The sequence below is a fragment of the Phascolarctos cinereus genome, unplaced genomic scaffold (genome assembly GCF_003287225.1).
Source record: "Phascolarctos cinereus isolate Bilbo 61053 unplaced genomic scaffold, phaCin_HiC Scaffold_2;HRSCAF=192, whole genome shotgun sequence".
Classification (NCBI taxonomy): Eukaryota; Metazoa; Chordata; class Mammalia; order Diprotodontia; family Phascolarctidae; genus Phascolarctos; species Phascolarctos cinereus.
The window spans coordinates 247604371-247626116 of record NW_027555625.1 but is presented as its reverse complement, the minus strand read 5'-3'; the positions used below and the strand labels follow the sequence as shown (position 1 = coordinate 247626116).

At 35.4% G+C, this 21746-nt stretch overlaps 1 protein-coding gene across 14 annotated transcripts in view; it reads right to left on the bottom strand.

Annotated features, from left to right (window-relative positions):
* Window positions 1-4617: 4617 nt before the first annotated feature.
* OSBPL2 (oxysterol binding protein like 2) overlaps window positions 4618-21746 on the bottom strand; it is a 101418-nt gene continuing 84289 nt past the window's right edge. For all 14 annotated transcript variants that reach the window (XM_020981520.2, XM_020981528.2, XM_020981527.2 and 11 more), the window contains 4 exons: window positions 18496-18624; window positions 15000-15123; window positions 13852-13942; window positions 4618-4820 (listed from right to left, as the gene is read on the bottom strand). In XM_020981520.2, the coding sequence (XP_020837179.1) occupies window positions 4718-4820; window positions 13852-13942; window positions 15000-15123; window positions 18496-18624 (447 nt within the window). In that variant the 3' untranslated portion in view covers window positions 4618-4717. The remainder of the gene's footprint in view (window positions 4821-13851; window positions 13943-14999; window positions 15124-18495; window positions 18625-21746) is intronic.

Genomic DNA, 21746 nt, shown 5'->3' with positions numbered 1-21746 from the left:
AGTATGACTGATTTTGTTAATATAGATGGGTATTGACAGTTATTAAATATTATAAAAATAAATCCATTTCACTAAAGCATTTTCATAGTCTGACATTTTCATGCAACATTGATTAAATGAACACAGTGTTTGAAAGAATCAACCAAGCACAGCAGTTATGTAAGGCAAAAAAAGCGGCTCCATAAGAGTGTAACTCAGGATGTGTGCTGGCATTCTGGGTAGAAGCAAAAGCATATTTTTTTCCACATGCTATAAAAACATACCCAAATCAATTGTCTGTGTTCTATCCACTCACTTTACAGAGAATTAAGTATTGCTCAAGTATACCATTGCCCCAAGATACATGGTTTTACTTTCCTTCAAAAGAGGCGAAGTAACAATTTACCAAATTACGTGTTGTTCTTTAGCCTTCATACCAAGGGATGAAAAAGGAGTGGTGCTTTCATGTTGGAAAAAAATTGACAGTAAGTACGTAGAAGATAATAGAAACAGAATAAATTTAAGAAATGTTAGAAAAGAGTGAATTAGTGTGCTGTGCCTATAATTACAAACCATGTTATCATGTGTCAACTACCAGCAGGCTATATACTGGTGATCCAAAGTCTTTTGTAACCATTTAGGTTATAGAAAAGATCTTTGGAAGATTAAAAAAAAAAACCCAAATGTTGAGGCATAAGAAAATCAGGATTTTCCAAAGATTTTTCCATTGATGACTCTTTCTCTTCTATTGACACACTGCTTCACATCCACTTTTTAAATCCTAAGATAGAAAACTTAGCACCCAAGATTAGAAGTAACAAGGATATTTTTAACCCTGGAAAGCTTTTACCGATTTGAAACTTCTAAATAACTTAAACATGTCCCTCATTTCTAGTCTTTTCCCAAAGACAGAAGACTCCAAAATTACAGGATCATAAAATTTAGAACTGGAAAGGTCCTTAGGTGGGGAAAAATGAGGCCCAGAAAGGGCAAGTGACTTGCCCAAGATCACAAAGCAAGTTAGTGGCAGAAGCAGGATTTAAACCTCAGTCTTCTCACTTTAATTCTGGGGTTCTTTCCACTAGACCAGCTACCTCTTAAGTTGTTTCTGCAAGACATTTTCCAAAAAAAGTGTGAGCAGATCTTTTTTTCCATTGATTTTATTCTGTTTCACATTTCATTATTAGACCTACTAGGCACTAAGACACAGCAACTCGGCCTGGCAAGCATTCCATTCACCATGGCTCAATAGCTTTCCTTGCTGGTAATAGAAGGGTTGTTCCAACAATTATTACATAACAACACTAACAGACATTTGGTGAATGTTCTTAAGGGGCAAAAATGGTGAACAAGAGGCTTCCCAGGATGCTTTTCCCTATTACATTCTTCACTAAAGCCATCCTGATATTTGGAATTCATTTTCACTACATCAGATGGGCTATTTCAGGAAGAATATGAGTCTGAACATGCAAAAGGAAAATTATGAGCAAGGAAAAAGGAAAGTTCATCTTCCAAGTATTCCTGCAAAGTGCAAACAACTAAATGTATCCTTGGTGCCGATCTATTTGGTTTTGTTTTGTTTTTTCTATTTCTCTGTGTCAGGGAACTGTAACATACATTTATAATCGGTCTATGTTTAAGGTCTCAAGAACCACAAAGTATTTTGGCACTCTTTCCCAAAATCACATTGTTTCACTTACAGGCCTTTTATAGAGGTATGAAGTATTTTGGAGGTGTCTTGGTTTCTGTGGCAGCCTTAGAGGCAAGGCGGGGATGAGGAGTACAAACTTCCATGCTCTCCGTCAGTTTTATCTCCCTGAACTGAGGCAAGTACTCCCAAGGTAAAAGTGCTGCTTATTCTTAAGGACCTCACTGTGTCCTTGGCTTTAGCTCCTTTTAGAAAGCAGTCTTTCACTTAGGAAGACCCACCAGGCTACCCCATACAAATACTGTGTTGGCCACTATAATGTAAACAATATTAAAGTCAAATAAAACAAAAGAAAAATTTGTCCAGTCTTCCTAGATATTAGACAACTTTTTGTTAAATCTACGAAACATTGAATGGCTCAACAAAACTAATTTGCAGTTTATACAGAAGCATACAGTAATTATGCCTAGAGAAAAATCAACAATGTGGCCTGATTTTTAGTTTCAATTGGGAAAAATGACCAAAAAAATTAGGCTCAGTTAGGAGTAAGGGATGTAGTCTAAAGATATTTTAAGGTATCTAATGCAATTGTTTTGACCTAATCATGAACATGTTATTTTGCAAAATAATGAAATCTGGGGGATTTTTATAAATGTCTACTAAACATATGTCAGTATTCAAAATACAAATACACAATTTTTGCATAAGCTAAAAATCACATCATTAGAAAGCATGATCATACTTTAAAAGAACCTTTATCATTAAAATTCTAATAAAAGAACATTTTGCTTTATCCTAATGTTTCACAAGAATGATGATAAACTTTAGGTGTCACTATTTCACATGTTAAGCATTTTATAGGTATGGGTATGAAAAAAGAAGCATTAAACAAGAAATATAAAATAGTGATTAAAACCTTATTAACATCCTTTGCTACTTTCTTTTTATTTTAAAAGAAAGTACGTAGGAACCAGTATCTTTAGCAGGGCTACATCATCTTAATTATGCCTCTTCAAGCCCTCCAAATACCAAATTATTTATTACAAGGTTGATTATCTGACAATATAAAGAACTCACTTTTGTTATGGCTAGGGATTAGGATAAGGATTCTATTGGACCTGTGATTTTTACTGGCACAGGGAACTCCCAGGTGAGGAAACTCCCTCTACCAAAGCAGGATGCATCTTCTCTGTAACTTATAGCTTTCCAGTTGCCTAGAGCACTGAGAGGTTACATGACTTGCCAAAGTCACAGCCAATGTGTGTCAGAGGCAGGACTCAAGATCAGGGCTTTTGGGCTTTGATGCTAGCTTTCTTTGCCATGCTGCTTCTCTCTTCAAAACAGCAAGATAAATAAAATGTTGTTCATTGCCCCCAAAATACAGCAAATGTGAATGTACTTTGGGCACATATCTTTATTTGTCTTTGATTTGTATGACTTACCTGCATGCTTAGACAATGATCCCACCATGACTGTAACTTTCCTCACTTGAAGTGCCTGGCTTTACGCACACACAAAATATCCCCCCCTGCCTTCTTTACTGTGTTTTATACTAGCAGATACTTCAAAACCTACTTTGTGGAAAAATATCATGTACAAGAATCCTCAAATGCATTTAGAAATCAACCTTCAAGTTCATTTTAAGAATATGTAAAGTTGTTGGCATAGGGAACAGCAGCCATCTTTGAATGACTACACAGCTGCTTTCCAGTTTCTAATGGTTACCAAATTAAAAGCTTTCAAAACAAGTCTTGGCTTTAAAAAGTGTTTTAATTGCAAACATAATATTCAAGCCAAACACAAAACTATAATCCCTTTTCTTCAAAAATGTATGCCTTTGTAACCTAACTCAATAACATTATGTATATATGTATATATATATATGTGTGTGTGTGTGTGTGTGTATATATATACACATATATACAATAAATTGATCCGCAATTCAAATAGCTCTGACATTATATGGCTTTGACATTTCTACACAAAGAAAAATAAGTCACTTTGATGACTATATGTGCTTAGACAGATATTATACTTATTATTTCTTAAATAATTCTAGTTACACCATTTTAAGTAAATTCTGCCCTCCCCTACCCCCCTGCCCTCCAACAATCAGATGTGATTCTGTAATGTTTTATAACATGCATATTAAGGGGAAAAAAACACAATGATTCTATGAACACATACAAAGCGCTTTCCAAACTGACCAGACACTAGAGGCAAATGCTCTTTCCAGGAACGAAAAGTCAATCTAGAATATAAATAGTACCAAACTCTAAAGGCTTGACTTTTTCCATACACGGTCAAAAGCAGCTTGGGTGTTTTTCTTCCATGTTTCTGTCAACATTTTTAATCATTCTATATTGTAACGATAATGTTTTACTTTGGATAGTACACAGATGTTGATTAATGCATACCTTGCTTGTGACCAAAATGCTAATTTAGTTGTTTTGTCATTAGTATTTGTTAAGTAATGCTTACAGTACCCCCAAATGACAAAATATGTAATTTGGCAGCTTTTTATTCAATTCAGTCTGACATTCTGTGTTTGGTATATATTCACCTCTGGATCACCATCATTTTATGAGGAGTTCTTTACTTCAGTCTTTCATACCTCTGTGGATAGTTTCCAACAGCCATCTCTTCCCCTCTCATACTTATTTATTGTCACTGGTTCAACTTTGGAATACGTGAAGAAACCCTTTTTTACTTCACTGCAAGTAGAAACACCAACGTCTTCCTGTTACTTCTTTAAATGCTGTTACATAGTTAAGAGGGTGCTTGTAAACTAAACCAGCCAAAGTCAACTTCTGTCACATAAAAGGGAATCACAAAGAATTTTCCTTTTTAAAACTTAGTGAAAACTTGATGATTCAAGTGCAGCTTTATGAAGAGAACACAATAGTAATTAAATTTTTGGCAATCAAAAAATTAATAAGAATTAAATCCTTGATCAGTGAATGATGCTATTTCCATTAAAATTGCTGTTATAAAAGCTGGTTTCTGCTATTAACAAAACCAGAGGAGCTGGCTTGAAGTGGGGTGTGACTCCTCCATGTCCCCATGTCCTGAAGAATCTGTTCCAATGGCTCAGTATATATCTGGGCAGTCCGAGAAATTTCTGTCAAAGTATCCACCTGAATATAGCCAGTCAGAAGTCCCAGTATATGGATTGATGCCTTGATAAAACCACCTGTAGAAAATAAAGATTGATAAGAAAACATTTTATTGAAGGAGAAAACTATTTCTGAATTGACTCAGCCTTAGGCTTATCTACAAAATGATGAGGTTGGAAGAGATGACCTCTGAGTTCCCTTCTGGCTCTAGATGTTTATCCTATGAAAGCTGAGATAGCTGATTTTCCTACTATTTACAATTTCAGTTCTCCCTCAAATGATCTCTAAAAAAAAAAATTGCAGCCTAAAACAGCAAATAAATCCAATGAGGTTTATTGACATTTCTGTTTAAATGTAGAACTATTAGCAACACAATGATTTACAAAATGTTCAGCTATATTACATGCATGTATATATTTATCTAAATATAAAATTAATTTCACAAGATAAAAGTTTCTTTAATAATATTACCTTAAGAATTTTCATAAATTTGCAAATAAAGGCAATAAGAAAAAAAATACAGTCCATAGTTATTTTAAACTTAAGGCTTGGGATCTAAACAAAACGACAGGAATGTTGTTTCCTTGAAACCACATCAGATTTCAGGATGAGCAGACGGTAGTTGGCCCAGAGGCAGAAGATACAGGGAATCTCCAATAACAAAGGAATCACAATATTTTAGACTAAATCAACAGCCCTCAGGGACATCCTCAAGGTCTAAACCTGGTCTAGCTTACTTTCATTTAAGCTGCTGAAAATAGATTAGTCCTATTCTGTGCTATTTGCTTAAGGGAAGAGAACAAACTTTTATAAGTGCTTTTATAAATACCATCTCATACAAGAAAGGAATATCTACTAAAACATATATGAGAAGTGGTTGTCCAATATATACTTGAAGACCTCCAAGGAAAGAGAACACACAACCTTTTGAGGAAGCTCACTCCATTTTTGGTCAGTGTTAAAGTTTTTCCTGCCTTCAATCCCAAGTGTCCTCTCTGCAACTTCGAACCATTGCTCTGCCCCTCCTCACCTCAGCCAAAAAGAACAAATCTAATCCCTCTTCCACATGACTGCCTTTCAAATTCTTGCAGACAGCTATCCTATCCTCTCAGAGTCCTCTCTTCTGAAGGCTAAAAACATACCAGTTCCTTCAATCCATTCTCACATGACATGGGCCCTTGACCATTTCAATGGTTCCCCTTTGGACCCTTTCCAATCTGCCAACGTCCCTTCTCAGTAATGCCTGGCACTGGACACTGCCCTCCAGCCACGTGTTAAGAGGGCAGAGTGCAGGGGCACTCTCACTTACCTGTTCCCAGAACTTGGCTGCACATCACACTGCTAATTCATACTGAGCTGCCAATTCACCAAAATGCCCAGATCTTTTTCAGTACTGCTATCTGCTCATTCTTCCTCTGTCTTATGTTTGTAAGTTGATTTCTTTTACCCAAGTTCAAAACTTTACAATTATCCTTACTGAGTTTTGTTTTAGTAGATATGGCATTAATACTCTGGACATCCTTTTGGATCCCTTTGGAACTATCTGTCCCAGCTTTGTATCTGCAAATTTGATGATTAGACTATTACTGGTAAACACATTAAACAGCACAGAGCTAAGCAAAGATCCTTAGGGTGCTTCCCTAGAGACACCTCTTGCCACAGTGAAACTGAACCATTACCGATTACTCTTTGAATGAGGCTATCTCACCATTTCTGAATCCACGTGACTGCCTTCTCACTTAATTCAGCCCTCTCTATCTTCTCCTCAAGAAAAGTATAAAGTACTTTGTCAAAAGATCCAAGGGAGAAGCTATATGGATCTCAGCATGCACTCCACTCTGGGACAGCTTACCCTGGGCTAAACAAGAAATCATCATTGTTTTAGAGTCTTCCAGCCTTTTAATTAAGAATTTAATAGATTAGTAAAGCAAAATTCTTTCATTTTCATGCATTTAATATTACATTCCTAATCCAGTGAAACTATGAAACTGAAGATAATCACATACACAAAAACCCCATTAAACATGTTCAAATGTCCTAACAAAAGAAGTGTTTACTTAGTTCTAAGGATGAAACAAATCTGACCGTATTAATATACTGCATGCATGTTCTTTCAGTCTGTTTCTGGATTAAAAAACCAAAAACTGATGCTTTCCTAAGTTTCAAGAGTTAAGAAATAAAAAGTACAATTTGATGATTAAATTACTAACCTATCTGATATAAAATGCAGCATTCAAACATGAATCTTGGGCTTTTAAAAGAATAACGTACAAAGGGGATTCGTCCTAGGAACCAAGGACTGATTTCAGAACATTTTAGTCAAGGGAATATCATTAACTTTTACTGGATCTTGCAGTGGCGGAAAAATACTTAAATCTTTAAATACTTTAAAATATTTAAACTATGGGGGAAGGAGGGTGTAGAAAAAACAAATATTCAAAAATACTTTGTGTAGAAAATAGAAATATTCAAATACCTTATAATAATCTATATTTCAAAACCTGAAACTTAATACATTACAATGAACTAAATCATTTAATTTCAGAATATGACTGTTTAACAATGACAAAAAAAGAGTCAAACTCAAAACACTGGGGTAGGGGAATATGAGTGTGTGTGTGTGTGTGTGTGTGTGTGTGTGTGTATAGACACACACACACACACACACACACACACACACATATAGACACACACAAGGCACTTAGCAAGCTTGGTTCTGTAGTGTGTAAATTGATTGAAATGATTGAGGAAACAAAGGTTCAAGCTTCCAAACATTTTGATTTATTAGGCAATATATACCAATTGCATAACAAATCAGGACCAGGCCTCCTCAGCTTGGCACTGGACCACAAATGCAGGGAGAGACAGATTTTTGTGCATTAAAAGAAAAAATGAACAGGATATAACCCAGAATACAAGATTAAGTTATCTAATTTCTAACTGGAGGGAAGATTAGGGATTTTCCAGATTCAGAAGGGGAAAGTGAACAGGTGCAATTCCTTGAAATACAAAAAAAAAGAAGTGTCCTACTCCTACCTAAGTATCTAAATTCAATAAAAAAGAACAAGGAAATAGTAATTGATTGACCAGCATGGGATCAGTTTTCAGATAAGACATATAGGTTGCTTGAGATGTATAATTGTGAGAAAACTCCTTGAATCAGTCTTTGGTTCTGACTGGGTTTCTGGTCAGCATAACCTAGTATGTCAAAGGGCCACACTTTAGGACCTAGAGGGCCACATGTGGCCTTGAGGTCACAGGTTTCCCACCCCTGAATCCTAGATCCTTAGTTAAGGGTCTCCAAGCAACAGGTAGCAGTGGTCCAGCTTCCTAGCCATGCAAGACTAGGTTCATCCCATACATTAAAGTTTTCTCAAAATTTCCACAATTGAATGAAGTTTTCTTATAAGACAGAAATTGAACTAGACTGGTAACTGAATAGAAAGGGAACTGAGGCAGATCCAGAATTGGGTTACAAGATGAAGTCAGTTTGGTTCACACAATTCTCACAATTCCCTCAGTTCATGGTAAGTTCTTAATAGAAGCTTTTATCTATCCATATTGGGTTTCTACCTGTATATATCAAGGGACATGATTTGATTTGTGGCATATTCAAATCTCTCAATTACTTTGAGTGTTACAACAGGATTCTACTACACTTAATATAGTAAAATGGGGCAACAATAGCCCTTATTTCCCAGGGCTGTTGTGAAGATCAATTGAGATACTATTTGCAAAACACTTAGCATGGAGCCTGACACATAGGAGTGCTATATAAATGCTAGGTAGTCTTATTATCATCATTATCATTGCGACATAGTCTACCACATTTTCTGGTTATTATCTCCTGATTGGTATTTCATGTTGCTTCTGTGCACAAGCCATTCCCTGGTAATATGATACAGCCCACTGATGCCCCCCATGGATCTCTTTATTTCCCTTGGAGTCACCAGCAATTCTTTGGAGAATGAAGTGTTCCACAACTCACAGTCACACAGTAAGTGGATGAGGGGACTTTGCTTCAGGAAACCATTGAAAGGGACCATTGAAAGTTTGGTTTAATTTCCTCCACTATCCTGGCCCCCTCATTCTCTCTTGGCCATGCAGACTTCATCTGCAGAGTCTGATGTCTGTCCAGTTTTACATCACAATACAGATAATGCACATTTTTCATCCACTTGATTTTACCTATGTGGAGAGTAAAGCTAAACTATTTTGAATGGTTATGTATCTCATTAAGTAAAGCAATGCCATGTGCAAACAGGAAAATCTCCTGGACTATTGAGCATCTCTCTGTTGGCTGGCACTAGACAGTTTCCATTGGCAAACAGTTTTGGTACACACACTTCTCTGTTCTATTTCTTCTTTAATATGATGAGTGGAAATTAACCCTACTGTTCCAGTTAGCAAGCAAATTTGTAGAAGCTTAACAGACATATTGTTTGAAGAGAGCTTTCAGGGTAGTTTTTGTTTTGCCAAAAAAATTTTTTTAGACAACAAATAAGAAATATAGTGGAATCTTGTACCCTCTGCATCTTGCAGTCAATTATGTAATGACAATTAAGAAATGGTCTGCTGTAAAACATCCTTTCTGAAAGCTTGCCTATTCCTTTTTCATATTTTTACCAAGAATACTTTTAATACACGTGTAGACCACTTTCATAAACATTGGTTGGTGGAAACATTAGATAGAGCTGGAGCAGCTGGGCTTAAATCCAGAATCTGCCACTTATTAGCTGTGCAACCTTTGGCAAATCATAATTTTGCTGTGCCTCAATTGCCCAGTCTGTAAAATAAGGTGGGTGAACGTCATCTAAGGTCATTAAAGTTCTAAATTTATTATCCTTTGATATCTCCTACATTGATTTATTGGGGGGGAAACATTCATTATTTTTTCAAATAAATTGGTATGTCCCTCTTTCAGATTACTATTTAGATTAATGCCTGCCATAACAATCAAACTACCAAAAAATTATTCTATAGACCTAGAAAAAATGACAAAATTCATCTGGAAGAACAAAAGGTCAAGAATATTAAGGCAATGAATTAAAAAATGTGAAGGAAGGTAGCCTACCAGTACCAGATTTAAAACTGTATTACAATGCAGGAATCACCCAAACATCTGGGTATTGGCTAAGAAACAGAACAGTGGATTACAATTAGGTATACAATACACAGTTGTAAATGACCATAGTGATCTAGTGTTTAATAAATGCAAAGATTCCAGCTTTGGGGACAAAAACTCACTATTCTAAAAAAAAAACAAAACACTTCTGGGAAAACCGGAAAGTAGTTTGGCAGAAACTAGGCATAGACCAACATCTCACAGCAGATACCAAGATAAGGTCAAAGTGGATACATGATTTAGACATAAAGGGTGACATCATAAGCAAATTAGGAGAGCACAGAAAATTTCATCTGTCAGATCTATGGATAAGGGAAGAATTTATGACCAAACAAGAGACAGAGAGCATTATAGGATGTGAAATGAATAATGTTGATTAAAGTAAAAAGGGTTTACACAAACAAAACCAATGCAGCCAAGTTTACAAGGAAAGCAGGAAACAAGGGGGAAAAAATTTTTATAGCAAGTTTCTCTGATAAAGGCCTCATTTCTAAAACATAGAGAATTAAATCAAATTTATAAAAACACAAGTTATTCCCCACTTGATAAAAGATCAGAAGATATGAACAGGTAATTTTCAGAAGAAGGTATCAAAGCTATCTATAGTCATATGAAAAAAATACTCTAAATCACTATTGATTAGAGAAATGTGAATTAAAACAACTCTGAGGTACCACCTCACAGACCAGCTAATATGACAGAAAAGGAAAATGACAAATGTTGGAAGGAATATGGAAAAACTGGAATACTAATGCTCTGTTGGTGGACTTGTGAATTAGTCCATCCATTCTGGAGAGCAATTTGGAACTATGCCCAAAGAGCTATAAAATTGTGTATATCCTTTGACACAAGCAATACACCACTCCTAGGTCTATATCCCAAAAAAGATTTAAAAAAAAAAGGAAAAGGACTTATATATACAAATATATTTATAGCAATACTTTTTGTGCTGGCAAAGAATTAGAAATTAAAGGAATTCCCATCAATTGGGGAATGGCTGAACAAGTTGTATTATATGATTCTGATGGAATACTACTATGCTGTAAGAAATGACGAGCAGGATACTTCCAGAAAAACCTGGGAAGACTTATATAGAACTGATGCAAAGTAAAGTGAGCAGAACTAGAACACTGTATACAGTAACAGCAATATTGTACAACGACCAACTGTGAATGGCTTAGCTATTCTGATCAATACAATGATCCAAGACAATTCTGAAGGACTTATGATGAAAAATGCTATCCACCAGAAAACTGATGGAGTCTGAATGCAGATCAAAACAAACTTTTTTTCTTTCTTTTTCTTTTTCTTTTTTTTAAAGGCAGTTGGGGTTAAGTGACTTGCCCAGGGTCACACAGCTGGTAAGTGTCAAGTGTTTGGTCTGAGACCGGATTTGAACTCAGGTATTCCTGACTTCAGGGCCGGTGCTCTATCTACTGCACCACCTAGCTGCCCCAACACGTTTTTTTTTTAACTTTATTCTTCTTGTTTTGTTTTTATCTCGGTTTTCTTTCCTAACATGGCTAATTTGGAAATATATTTTGCATGACTGCACATGTATAATCTATATCAAATTGTTTGTCTTCTCAAGGGGGAGAAGGGGGAAGGAAGGATTGAGAGAATTTGGTTCAGCTCAAGTTTTTTTTCCTATTTTTGTTTTATTTAATGTCATTTCCATTTTTACTTCCACATACAATAAATATGGTGGTTCCATTGTCAAAGATGAGGAATATAATTTGCTATAGCTATGTTGCCAAATCTCTTCCATTCATCATCTATTCATTATCCTCCTATTTTCATCTTTAAATGCTTGGATCTGACTTACCTGGGTCTCATGCCAAGCTTTCTGTAAACTTTTTTCCTCTTTTATTTCTCCTTGTTTTGGAGTACAGAGCTATTACTCATAATTTTATACTATCTCCTAAGAGATTTTTATAAGTAAATTTATATTACACACCTCTGTTTCCATGTTTCTTGTTTGACTGGCTACGGTGATGTGGCTGCCAGGTGGTACACGGCATAGAGTGCTGAGCACTAGGTCTGGGGTCAGAAAGATATGAATTCAAATTTGGCCTCCGATACTTATTGGTTGTGTGACCCTAGACAAAACCCTTAACCTCTGTCTGCCTCAGTTTCCTCAACTACAAAATGGGGTGGGGGGGATGGGACATAATGGGATGTACCTCCCCCAGTTGTTGTGAGGATCAATGAGAGAATATCTGTAAAACACTTGGTGTAGAACATAATAGGTGCTTAATAAATGCTTGTTCCATTGTTCCCCATTTGGCCTCTTCATTCTAGTGAGTGTTTTTGCCTCAATCAGTGTCCATAGGAAATTATGATGATTAGTGTTGATAACTTTTCCTTTATCCATTTCCCATTTCTTAACATTAATAGCTTGTTTGAATAGGTAACAATAACAAAAGCAAGCATTTATATAGTGATTTAAAGTTTGTAAAGCACCATATTACAAATATAATCTCATTTTATCCTCATAAAAATACTGGGAGGTAGGTATTATTATTATTATCTGTATTTTACAGATAAGGAACTTGAAATACAAACTGCTCCAGTGACTTGTCCAGGGTCACACTGCTGGTAAGTATCTGAATTTGAACTCAGGATTTCCTGACTCTAAGTCCAAAGTTCTATCCACCTTTCCACTTAGCTGCCTGTAAGCTAAGTTTAGAACTATTTAAATTTCATGTAAAAGTTGTTTTAATTGTATGCCATATCAGGTTCTCATTTTTTATCTTTTCTTCTATTTTGATACTGATTGTAAAAAGCTTATAGGTTGACTGTGCACAGACAGTCAAAATGTTTCCTGTTTGTTAAGATGTAGTCAATTTCATTATTTGTGATTGTGGAGTTGTTCAGTGCTTATTCTGTCTAGTACCTCCTGGCTCGTCTTGACAATAATATCTATGATATAAGCCTTCTGTGTAGTTTACAAGCTATTGGCATCGTTTCTCAAACCTGAACCATATTTCCCAACACATTTTTTTTACCATCTTTCCTTATGCACTGAAGCCACTGAGCATTAAAACTAAATGTTGACTTAACTTGAATGTCTTAGTGAGTTTTTTACAAAATTTCTCTACCTCATTCTCTGCAATATATATTGGTGTATAATTAATAACTACCTTCATGTTAGTCATTTTACTTATGCTTATCATGAGCACTACAAGAAAAAATGAACATTTATCACATGAAATTATTTTTCTTGTTATCTTAGGATATACAATGAAACTAATTCAACCAACTCCTTTATGTGCTTCTTCAAGGATAATCAGGAGCCATTCTTCCATTTAAGCTGCAACTTTCTCCTACCTTCTGGTTTCATTAAGAATGAGAATGTATACATTGACATTCTTCTAGTGTGCTGACTCACTCATGTCAGATAAGAAGCTCCCATTTAGGAAACTAACAGCTGCATTGGTCTAAAAGTTAAAAACCTTTTAAGAGTTGCTGTGGCCATCAAAACTGTCTTTCACTGTGACAATCCACAGGCACTAAACGTGATTCGTTCTTTACAATAAGCACCCCTTTTTCATCACAGTACAGGACAGTGAATCATTTTCTACTTTTGCTTCATGGGTGGCTAAGACCAAAGAATTCATCATCATCATCATCATCATCATCATCATCATCATCATGTTGCTAGACTATAAGTGATGTTTCTTAAGATTTTAATTCATTTTTTCTAGTTAATAAGTCATAATATATTTGAGTAGAAAGAGGTTCAGACCAGACAGACTTTTCTCAAAACATATCAATTTGGTTTCTTGACACCATCCTCTTTTTTTTCCTTTTTTTTTGGATTTTTGCTAAGGCAGTTGGGGTTAAGTGACTTACCCAGGGTCACACAACTAGTGTCATGTGTCTGAGACTGGACTTGAACTCACATCCTCCTGACTCCAAGGCCACAGCTCTATCTGCTGTGCCACCTAGCTGCCCCCGACACTGTCCTCTTTAAAGCTTACCTTGTGTGCCATTCTTCCTCATCTTTGGCACGCTCCTTCCGGGCTTCTCTTTGCTTTTCTTCTAGTCTTTCTTTCTCCTGACTGGCTAAATCTAGGATAAATGAGTACCTCTTTAGAAATAAATCTGAATGGAAGGAATTCATTTCTAAATAATACATGTATATATATGTAGACAAAAATCATAAATGAGTAGATGTAATGGAAAAAAGGATTGGCTTTAATATTCTTTTTTGAAAAGTCCAAGCTAAAAAAAAAGGTTAAATTGGAAAACTCCAAATCTCTAAATTAAATTTCATTTTGGTTAGAAAATTATGGGCAGTTCTACATTTCATGATAATAAAACTAAAAAGTACAACCAAAAAGTATGAGACACAAAAGAATAAACTTCAATAACAAGGCATTGTTCTTGATTCTCTATCCTTTTTAAAACATAATTAATAGCTTTACCATCTGTACCTTATTAAACTTCATGCTACTAGTATAAATGAAAGAGCTGAATACAAAGGTTTGCAGATCTCAAGGAAGAACAATGGGGGGATAATTTGGTAGATAAACAAAGCCGGCAATGATGACCAATTTTGGAGGAGTTGCTATGCTCCAACACAGCTTTGTTTGAGTTTGAAGTACTCTCCATCCACTAAAAGTGGTTGGCTCACCTCTGCCTTATACCTTCTCGAAGGCTCAGTTCAAAGCTCATCTTCAGCAGGTGGCCTTTCCCAGTACATTCAACAGATGATGCCTGCCTTTTTAAAATTACTTCCCATCTGCTCTCTATATATCTTGTACTTACCTAATTACATATTCTCTCCTCCACCAGAATGTAAGCTCCTCCAGGGCAGGGATTATATTTTTTACTTTTTTTTGTATCTCCAGCCCTCAGCACAGTTTCTGGCACATAGTAAGTATGTTACAAGGGCTTGCAGAGGGACAATGGTATTTATTTACTTTTTTGAAATTTTAGGAAATTAAATCTATTTTTCAACATTACATGACATCCCTTGGAGACACTCTGGGTTATTTTAACTAGGCTGGGAACTGCTAGTTTAAAGTTTTCTGTCTGAAGTGCCCGCATGATTTTAGCATGGGCAAGAATGTAACATGAAGCTAAAAACAGAAAAGGTTATAATAATTCAACAACAAAAACATACCCATGTTACCATTTTCCATGCCTCTGATATCTGGACGAAGGCGGCAATCTGTAGGAGCTAAAATCTTTTCCATGCCTTTTTCTAGTTCATTGAGGCTCACGGTAAAACTTGTAAAATTATACATCTGAGAAAAAATACACATGAAAAAAGTAATTACTATAAATCTCATTTATTTTTATATACCAGATTTTAATTTTTAAGCTGAGATCATTATGCCAAAAAAAACCCCATAATAAAAAACATTTCTCTGAATGAGTTTTAAATAAAAATTAGATATTTAATCACCTGTTGCCTAGGTTCAAAATTGGTTATTGCATTTAACTGCCTATACTGGTCTCGTGGTTCTGTTGCTGCACTACATCAATTCTTCTTCTCAATTCCACATACTCATCACTTATTACTATACAATAATACTCTGTTCTATTCAATTACCACAACCTGTTCTGCCATTTTCCAATCAATGGACACCTACTTTGGGTCCAGTTTTTATACTACCATAAAAGTACTACTCTGAAGATCCCATTAAACAGGGGACTATTTTTTTCTATCTTTGATGTTTATCTTCGGGGTATGTGCCCATGGGGAATTAGAGGGTCAAAAGATGAGAAAAGTTGACTAATTTTAATAATTCAAAAGCTGTATCTAATACAGTTAAATAAATTCATAATTTCAACAGTATATTAGTTTGCCTGGCTTTCCATAGCTTCTCCAACATTATTTCCATCTTTTGTCATTTTTGCAACATTTTTATATCATTGATGACAGCATTCTTTCTTCTGAAAATTGTTCTTATCCTTTGACCACTTACCTACTGGCGAATGACTCTTACTCTTAGGTATTTGAGTCAATTTCTTATATATCTTAGATATCAGACTTTTATCAGTGATATTTGTTGCAAAGATTTTTCTCTCCCTCTCCATTTCTTGCGCTTCTTTTCTTGTGCTAGCATACTAATTTTGTTCATACAAAAACCTTTTAACTTTCTATAATCAAAATTATCTACTTTGTCTTTTGTGATCTTTTCTATCCCTTATTAGTTAGATAAAGTCTTCTTTTACCTACAGATCCAAAAGCATCTATGTCCTTCTCTTCTCTAATTTTTAAAAATGATATTCCTTTTTATGTTTAGGTCACTAATTCAATTGGTGCTTAATAATTTTTTGTTGAATTAAATATTAAGCGTGCTCCTTTTAATGACTGAACCTAAGATGAAAATATTTGTAGTTTTCTACTAGCACAGGCTACTAAAATTATAGCTTTAAGCAAAATCAACAAAAAACACATGATTATAGCAATAGTTGCAAAATAAGCATTCACTGAGATACAGTACTCATTTATCTTAAAAACCCTAAACACATAAGCACAGAAGGGCCCTTCTTTATTTTAATTAAAAACACATATCTGAAACTAAGTACTAGCATTATTTGGAATGGAGAAATGCTAAAATATGTTCTATAAAACACTGGTAAAGCAAGGGTTATTATTTACTTTTTTCATTATTATTTGACAGTATTCTACAAATACTAGTAATATAATGAAGCAAGAGAGAAATATTAAGTGCATAAACATCAATAAAGAGGAGATGAAATGATTCCCCTTTGCAGATGACCTGGGTGCTTAGATTTCATAGAATTAGGGAAGAAACTAATTGAAACAATAGCTTCAGTAAATTATCAAAATACAAAATAAATCCATAAAAAAATTATCAGCATTTCTATATAAGAGGAAATTATAAAGTCTCTTTCAAAAAAGCTATAAAATACATAAAACATTTGGAAATTAACCTACCAAGACACACTCAGGACTTGAATAATTACATTGTAAAACACTCTCTTCAGAAAGAAAACAAAGTAATTGAAAAGTTATTCATTATTGATAGGCAGGACTAATATAACAAAAATTACAATACTACTTCAGTTATTTTTGCAAATTTAATGCTTTGCCAAACTACTAAGAAGTTACTTTAAAGAACCAGACAAAATAAAAACATTATATTTGAAAACTGAAAGGTCTAGAATCAAGGGAAATAATGAAAGGAAAAAAACAGTAGGAATGAAAGGGGCCTAGCATTACCAGATACCACACTTTTACTCTAAAAGAATAATCATTAAAAGATGAGAGGTAGCATGACATAGTGTGAACAGAGCCATTATCTTAGGCTGACTTGCATTCAATTTTTGCCTTAATACATACTGGCTGTGTAGCCTTGAGCAAATCCCTTAACTTCTTAGTGCTCCAAGAAACCCTATAAAACTAATAGTTGCTGATCTTCATCGGTTAGAGACAATTTTCTGAGGATGTGCTCCCTACAGTGATGATGTCACAAGTCTGGATGAAAGAGATCATCAAAATTGTTTAGTAAATGAAAAAGAAAGAAAGCAAACAAAGAAAGAAAGAAAAGTAGATCAGAAAAAACTAGTTAATCAAGATCCAGAAGCACTCAGTGTGCTGGTCTTGTGTTGGGATTAACCCAAGAACACAAATGTTAGCAAAATACTTCTTTATTTGACAAGAAATCCTGGGAAAACTAGAAAGTATTTTGAAACAAAATGGGTTTTAGACCAGGAGCTGGGATTACAAAGAAAAAAATGAGGAAAATTATGTTTTGTTGTTCAAAATAACTCAGAAAAATTAATTTTTAGAACAGAGTTGCAGCTGCTTCTTTTTTGGGGGGGGGGTAGGCAATGGGGGTTAAGTGACTCACCCAGGGTCACACAACTAGTAAGTGTTATGTGTCTGAGGCAGGATTTGAACTCAGGTCCTCTTGCCTTCAGGGCCAGTCCTCTACTCACTGTGCCATTTAGCTGCTCCAAAACATGGCACACTTTTCTTTCTTTCTTTCTTTTTTTTTGAGGCAATCAGAGTTAAGTGACTTGGCCAGGGTCACACAGCTGTTAAGTGTCCAAGGCTGTATTTGAACCCAGGTCCTTCTGACTCCAGAGCCAGTGCTTTTTCCACTGAGCCACCTAGCTACCCTTAGAACAAAGCTTCTTAACTCTTTTTTGGTGTCACAGACTTCTTTGTCAGTCTGGTTAAGCCTATGGTCCCCTTCTCAAAATGTTTCTTGCCTACATTCGCAACTGAAGGAAATGCTAAATTTCAATGATTAGTGAAAATTAAAATGTAACTTTCCCCCTCATTCAAGTTCACTGACTCCATGGGTCCATGGACCTCAGGTTAACAATCAAGAGTCCCTCAAAAACCGTTTCAGGACAGGCAATTTAAGCCTAAGATTAGGCATGCAAGTACATATCCCTGTTTTTCTAAGACAGCATGACCAAGCACCTCCATACATCTCCAGCCTGTCAAGGGCCAAACTTCACAATTCCTACATTCTCAGATCTTCCCTGTGCCTCCAGATTCTATTCCCTACATCCTCTTCCTAAAAAATGAAAACAGCACTAAACTACTATGTATCCCTACATGACTAACACTAGGATTACATGCTCAGAAATACCCTTATAAACCAAGTGTTATTATTCCACTATGTATTTACCTGAGAAGAATTTGGAGGCCTTGTGTTTATCCTCCAGAGAAGCTCACTGCCAGGTATGACTTGCACTGTGTCTTGGATTTCAGGGACATCATCAGCCACATCACTCTCAGATTTTTCAGTCTCATCCTCCTAAAATATATAAAACCATGTGTTTAATCTGGAATTTATTCATTCATCCAACAAACATTTATTAAGCAACTAATGTGTGTAGAACACTGTACTAGGCGTAGGCACTGAGGCACAAAGTTTCCAAGTTTATAAGACATGATCCCTGACCTCTTGGGATTTACAGTTTGGGAAGAGGAGTCATAATTTAAATACATAATGTCACATCCTAAATGTATTAGAAAGGTATAAAATAAAGTGGTACATTTTGAGGTACAGGTTGTCACTGAAAGGGGAACCACAGGAGAATTTATGGAGGAGGTAACAATTAAAAGACTTTAATGGAGGGTAAGAAATTAATAGGCAAAAAAAGAAGAAAAAAAGGGCAGATCATTCCAGTAAAAGGAAATAGCATGAGCAAAGGAATGGAATCTGGTGAGCGCAATGCCTGAGAAATTAGGTTTAGACGGAATGTTGGGTGTGGGAAAACAGGGCAGTGTCAGATTGCGAAGAGTCTTGAAAGTAAGGTAAAAGACAATGAACTCTGCCTGGTAGGCAATGGGCAGCCACTGAAGATTTTTGAGAGGAGAAAGGATACATACTTAAGGAAGATAATGTGGCAATTTGCAAGATGGAAGAGAGACGCAGAAATACTGGAAGCAGAAAGAGCAGTTAAATTAAGTATTTAAGAGGTTACTGGAACAGCCCAGGTATTTCGGGTTTAAAAGAGCATAGCACCAATAGTAGGAATAGCAATGAAGAAAGAAATGAAAGATGTTGTGGGGGTAGAATTGACAGAACTTGGTAAATGACTAGATATGAGAGGTGATGGAGAGGGAAAAATAAGACAACACCAAGGTTCTCATTAACATGATAGATACTTCAAAAACCCTAAGTCTCACACAGTCATCTGTGAAATGAAACCTCTGGGAAAAGGTCAATGAAATTTAGGAATTTTGAAAATAAGTCACGTATTTATGACCTCTTCCTATTCTCCAAAAATTTATTCTTTTTAGTCAAATAGATTAATGTTACTATTAAACAAACTATTTAAATAAATAAAATTCAAAGTTCATAGGAATACTAGTGCTATATAGAAAGTCCTACAGCAGAGAACACCTCTAAGAAATAATGACTTTTTAATAGAATAGGTGCATTATTTATGCTCATCCTTAATATTGAAAATTTCTACACATAATCAACCAAGAGAAAAAGATGCAGGCTTCTTATGATCGTAAAAAGACTTTTTTAAAAATAGCTTTTGCAAATTATGTAGTATGTGAACAAATTAACAATTCAATTAATATTCAAAACTGGGGAAAATACTTTATTTGATGAGCCTGTTGAATTCTTACCTACTCTTTAAAACTCACATTGAAAGCTACCTTCTTCACAAAGCTTTCCTTGATACCCCATATGTAAAAACCTTCCCCCACTGATCTCACAAAGTACTCTTTTTTTTTAAACTCTCTAAAGCCCTTGTCATATAATATTGGCCTTTACTCAATTAAGGTAACCTATTGCTTAACTCTCATTCCTTTTATCAGAGTGTAAGCTTCGTAAGGGCTGGAACTCAACTTCATACCCACCACAGCTGAATGCCTTAAGGATGCTTGCACAACATGAAGCTCAAAGTGAAGATGTAAAGGTTCACTGGACAACTGAGCAAACCAATAGGCACCGTTTGTTCATGAAGTCTTAAAAACCTATACTCTCAGTTTAGTGGACACTACAGTGCAAGGACATGGAAGAGAGCACTTATGGAGGCTAAACACTAAACAACAAAGGAATTACTTTGAATTTCAAAAGATTATACAAAGGAAAATTTAAAAATCTACCTTTGTAACATTATTTCTGAAGTACTTGAAGTTTCCAATAAAATTTCCACCATTAAACTGTTTAACTACATGTTTACTATGGTGTTCCCAAATCATTAAACACCAACTGTAGTTTAATTTCCTATTTAAACCAATAGGCCCAGGCTCTTCATCTGGTTTCCACTTTCCAAAGCTTTTATGAGTTGCTAACAAGTATACTACAGCAACTAGGTTGGTCCAGACAATTCCTGCCTTCCTGGTATTCAGTTAATTGAACTCTATTTCCAAAGCACTTTATGAAATGTCACTATATATAAGATTTGATTGCTAAACTTCAGAAATTGTCAACAACTTTGTGTTAATAAAATACAGGGAAGAATTTAATAAACCCCACTTTTCCCCCTTTTCTTTTTTTTTTTTTTTGCTTTTAGGCAATTGGGGTTAAGTGACTTGCCCAGGGTCACACAACTAGTGAGTGTCATGTGTCTGAGGCCAGATTTGAATTCAGGTCCTCCTCAGGGCCAGTGCTCTATCCACTGCGCCACCTAGCTGCCCCCTCCCCCTTTTCTTGAGAGAGGGATTTTATTAAAAAAAAAACCCATCTTACCCAATTTAAGAATATAGTCAGGTTATCATGAATTCAGGGAAAGAAATAAAACTGTCCATTTCTAGAGCATCCAGCACCCTTCCCTTGCAAGTGTTTTACCAGTGCTAATTTGCTCACTGCTTTTCAGAACTGCATAGGGTAAACCAAAGGATAAAATATTTGCTTACCCTTATCAAGCAGTTTACATACAACACAACACTGCATAATATTGGTTCAGAGTGGCTAAATGCTTTTTAAATGGAATTTTTATTCGAGATCATACTGATCTTCTTGAATGACACATTTCTGTCATCCAGATGTATATTTCTGTCCTCAAGACATAGGCCATTTCCATTTGGTGATTTTTAGGTAAAAATACCTCAGTATAAGGTGGACTTAGGACTTCCGAGTCAGCCACAAGACAGTATGATATATAGGATCATTTATTCAAAGTTGGAAGGAGCCTTAGAGGGAATTTAGTCCAACTCCTCACATATATACATATATTTATGTGCGTACAGATATATATATGTGTAACATATTAAACAAGGACATCAAGAGGAGAAAATATGCAAAGGAAACTTTGGTAGTATAGCTTGCCAGTTGAATTTGCTGATTAAAAGAACGAAAAATAAAGCTTGAAAACTGCTTCAATAAATTGAAACAGCACTTTGTAAAAACTGAATGCCTATTACCTTACTAATATCATATGACAGGAAAAACTGAAAATATACTCAAGAATG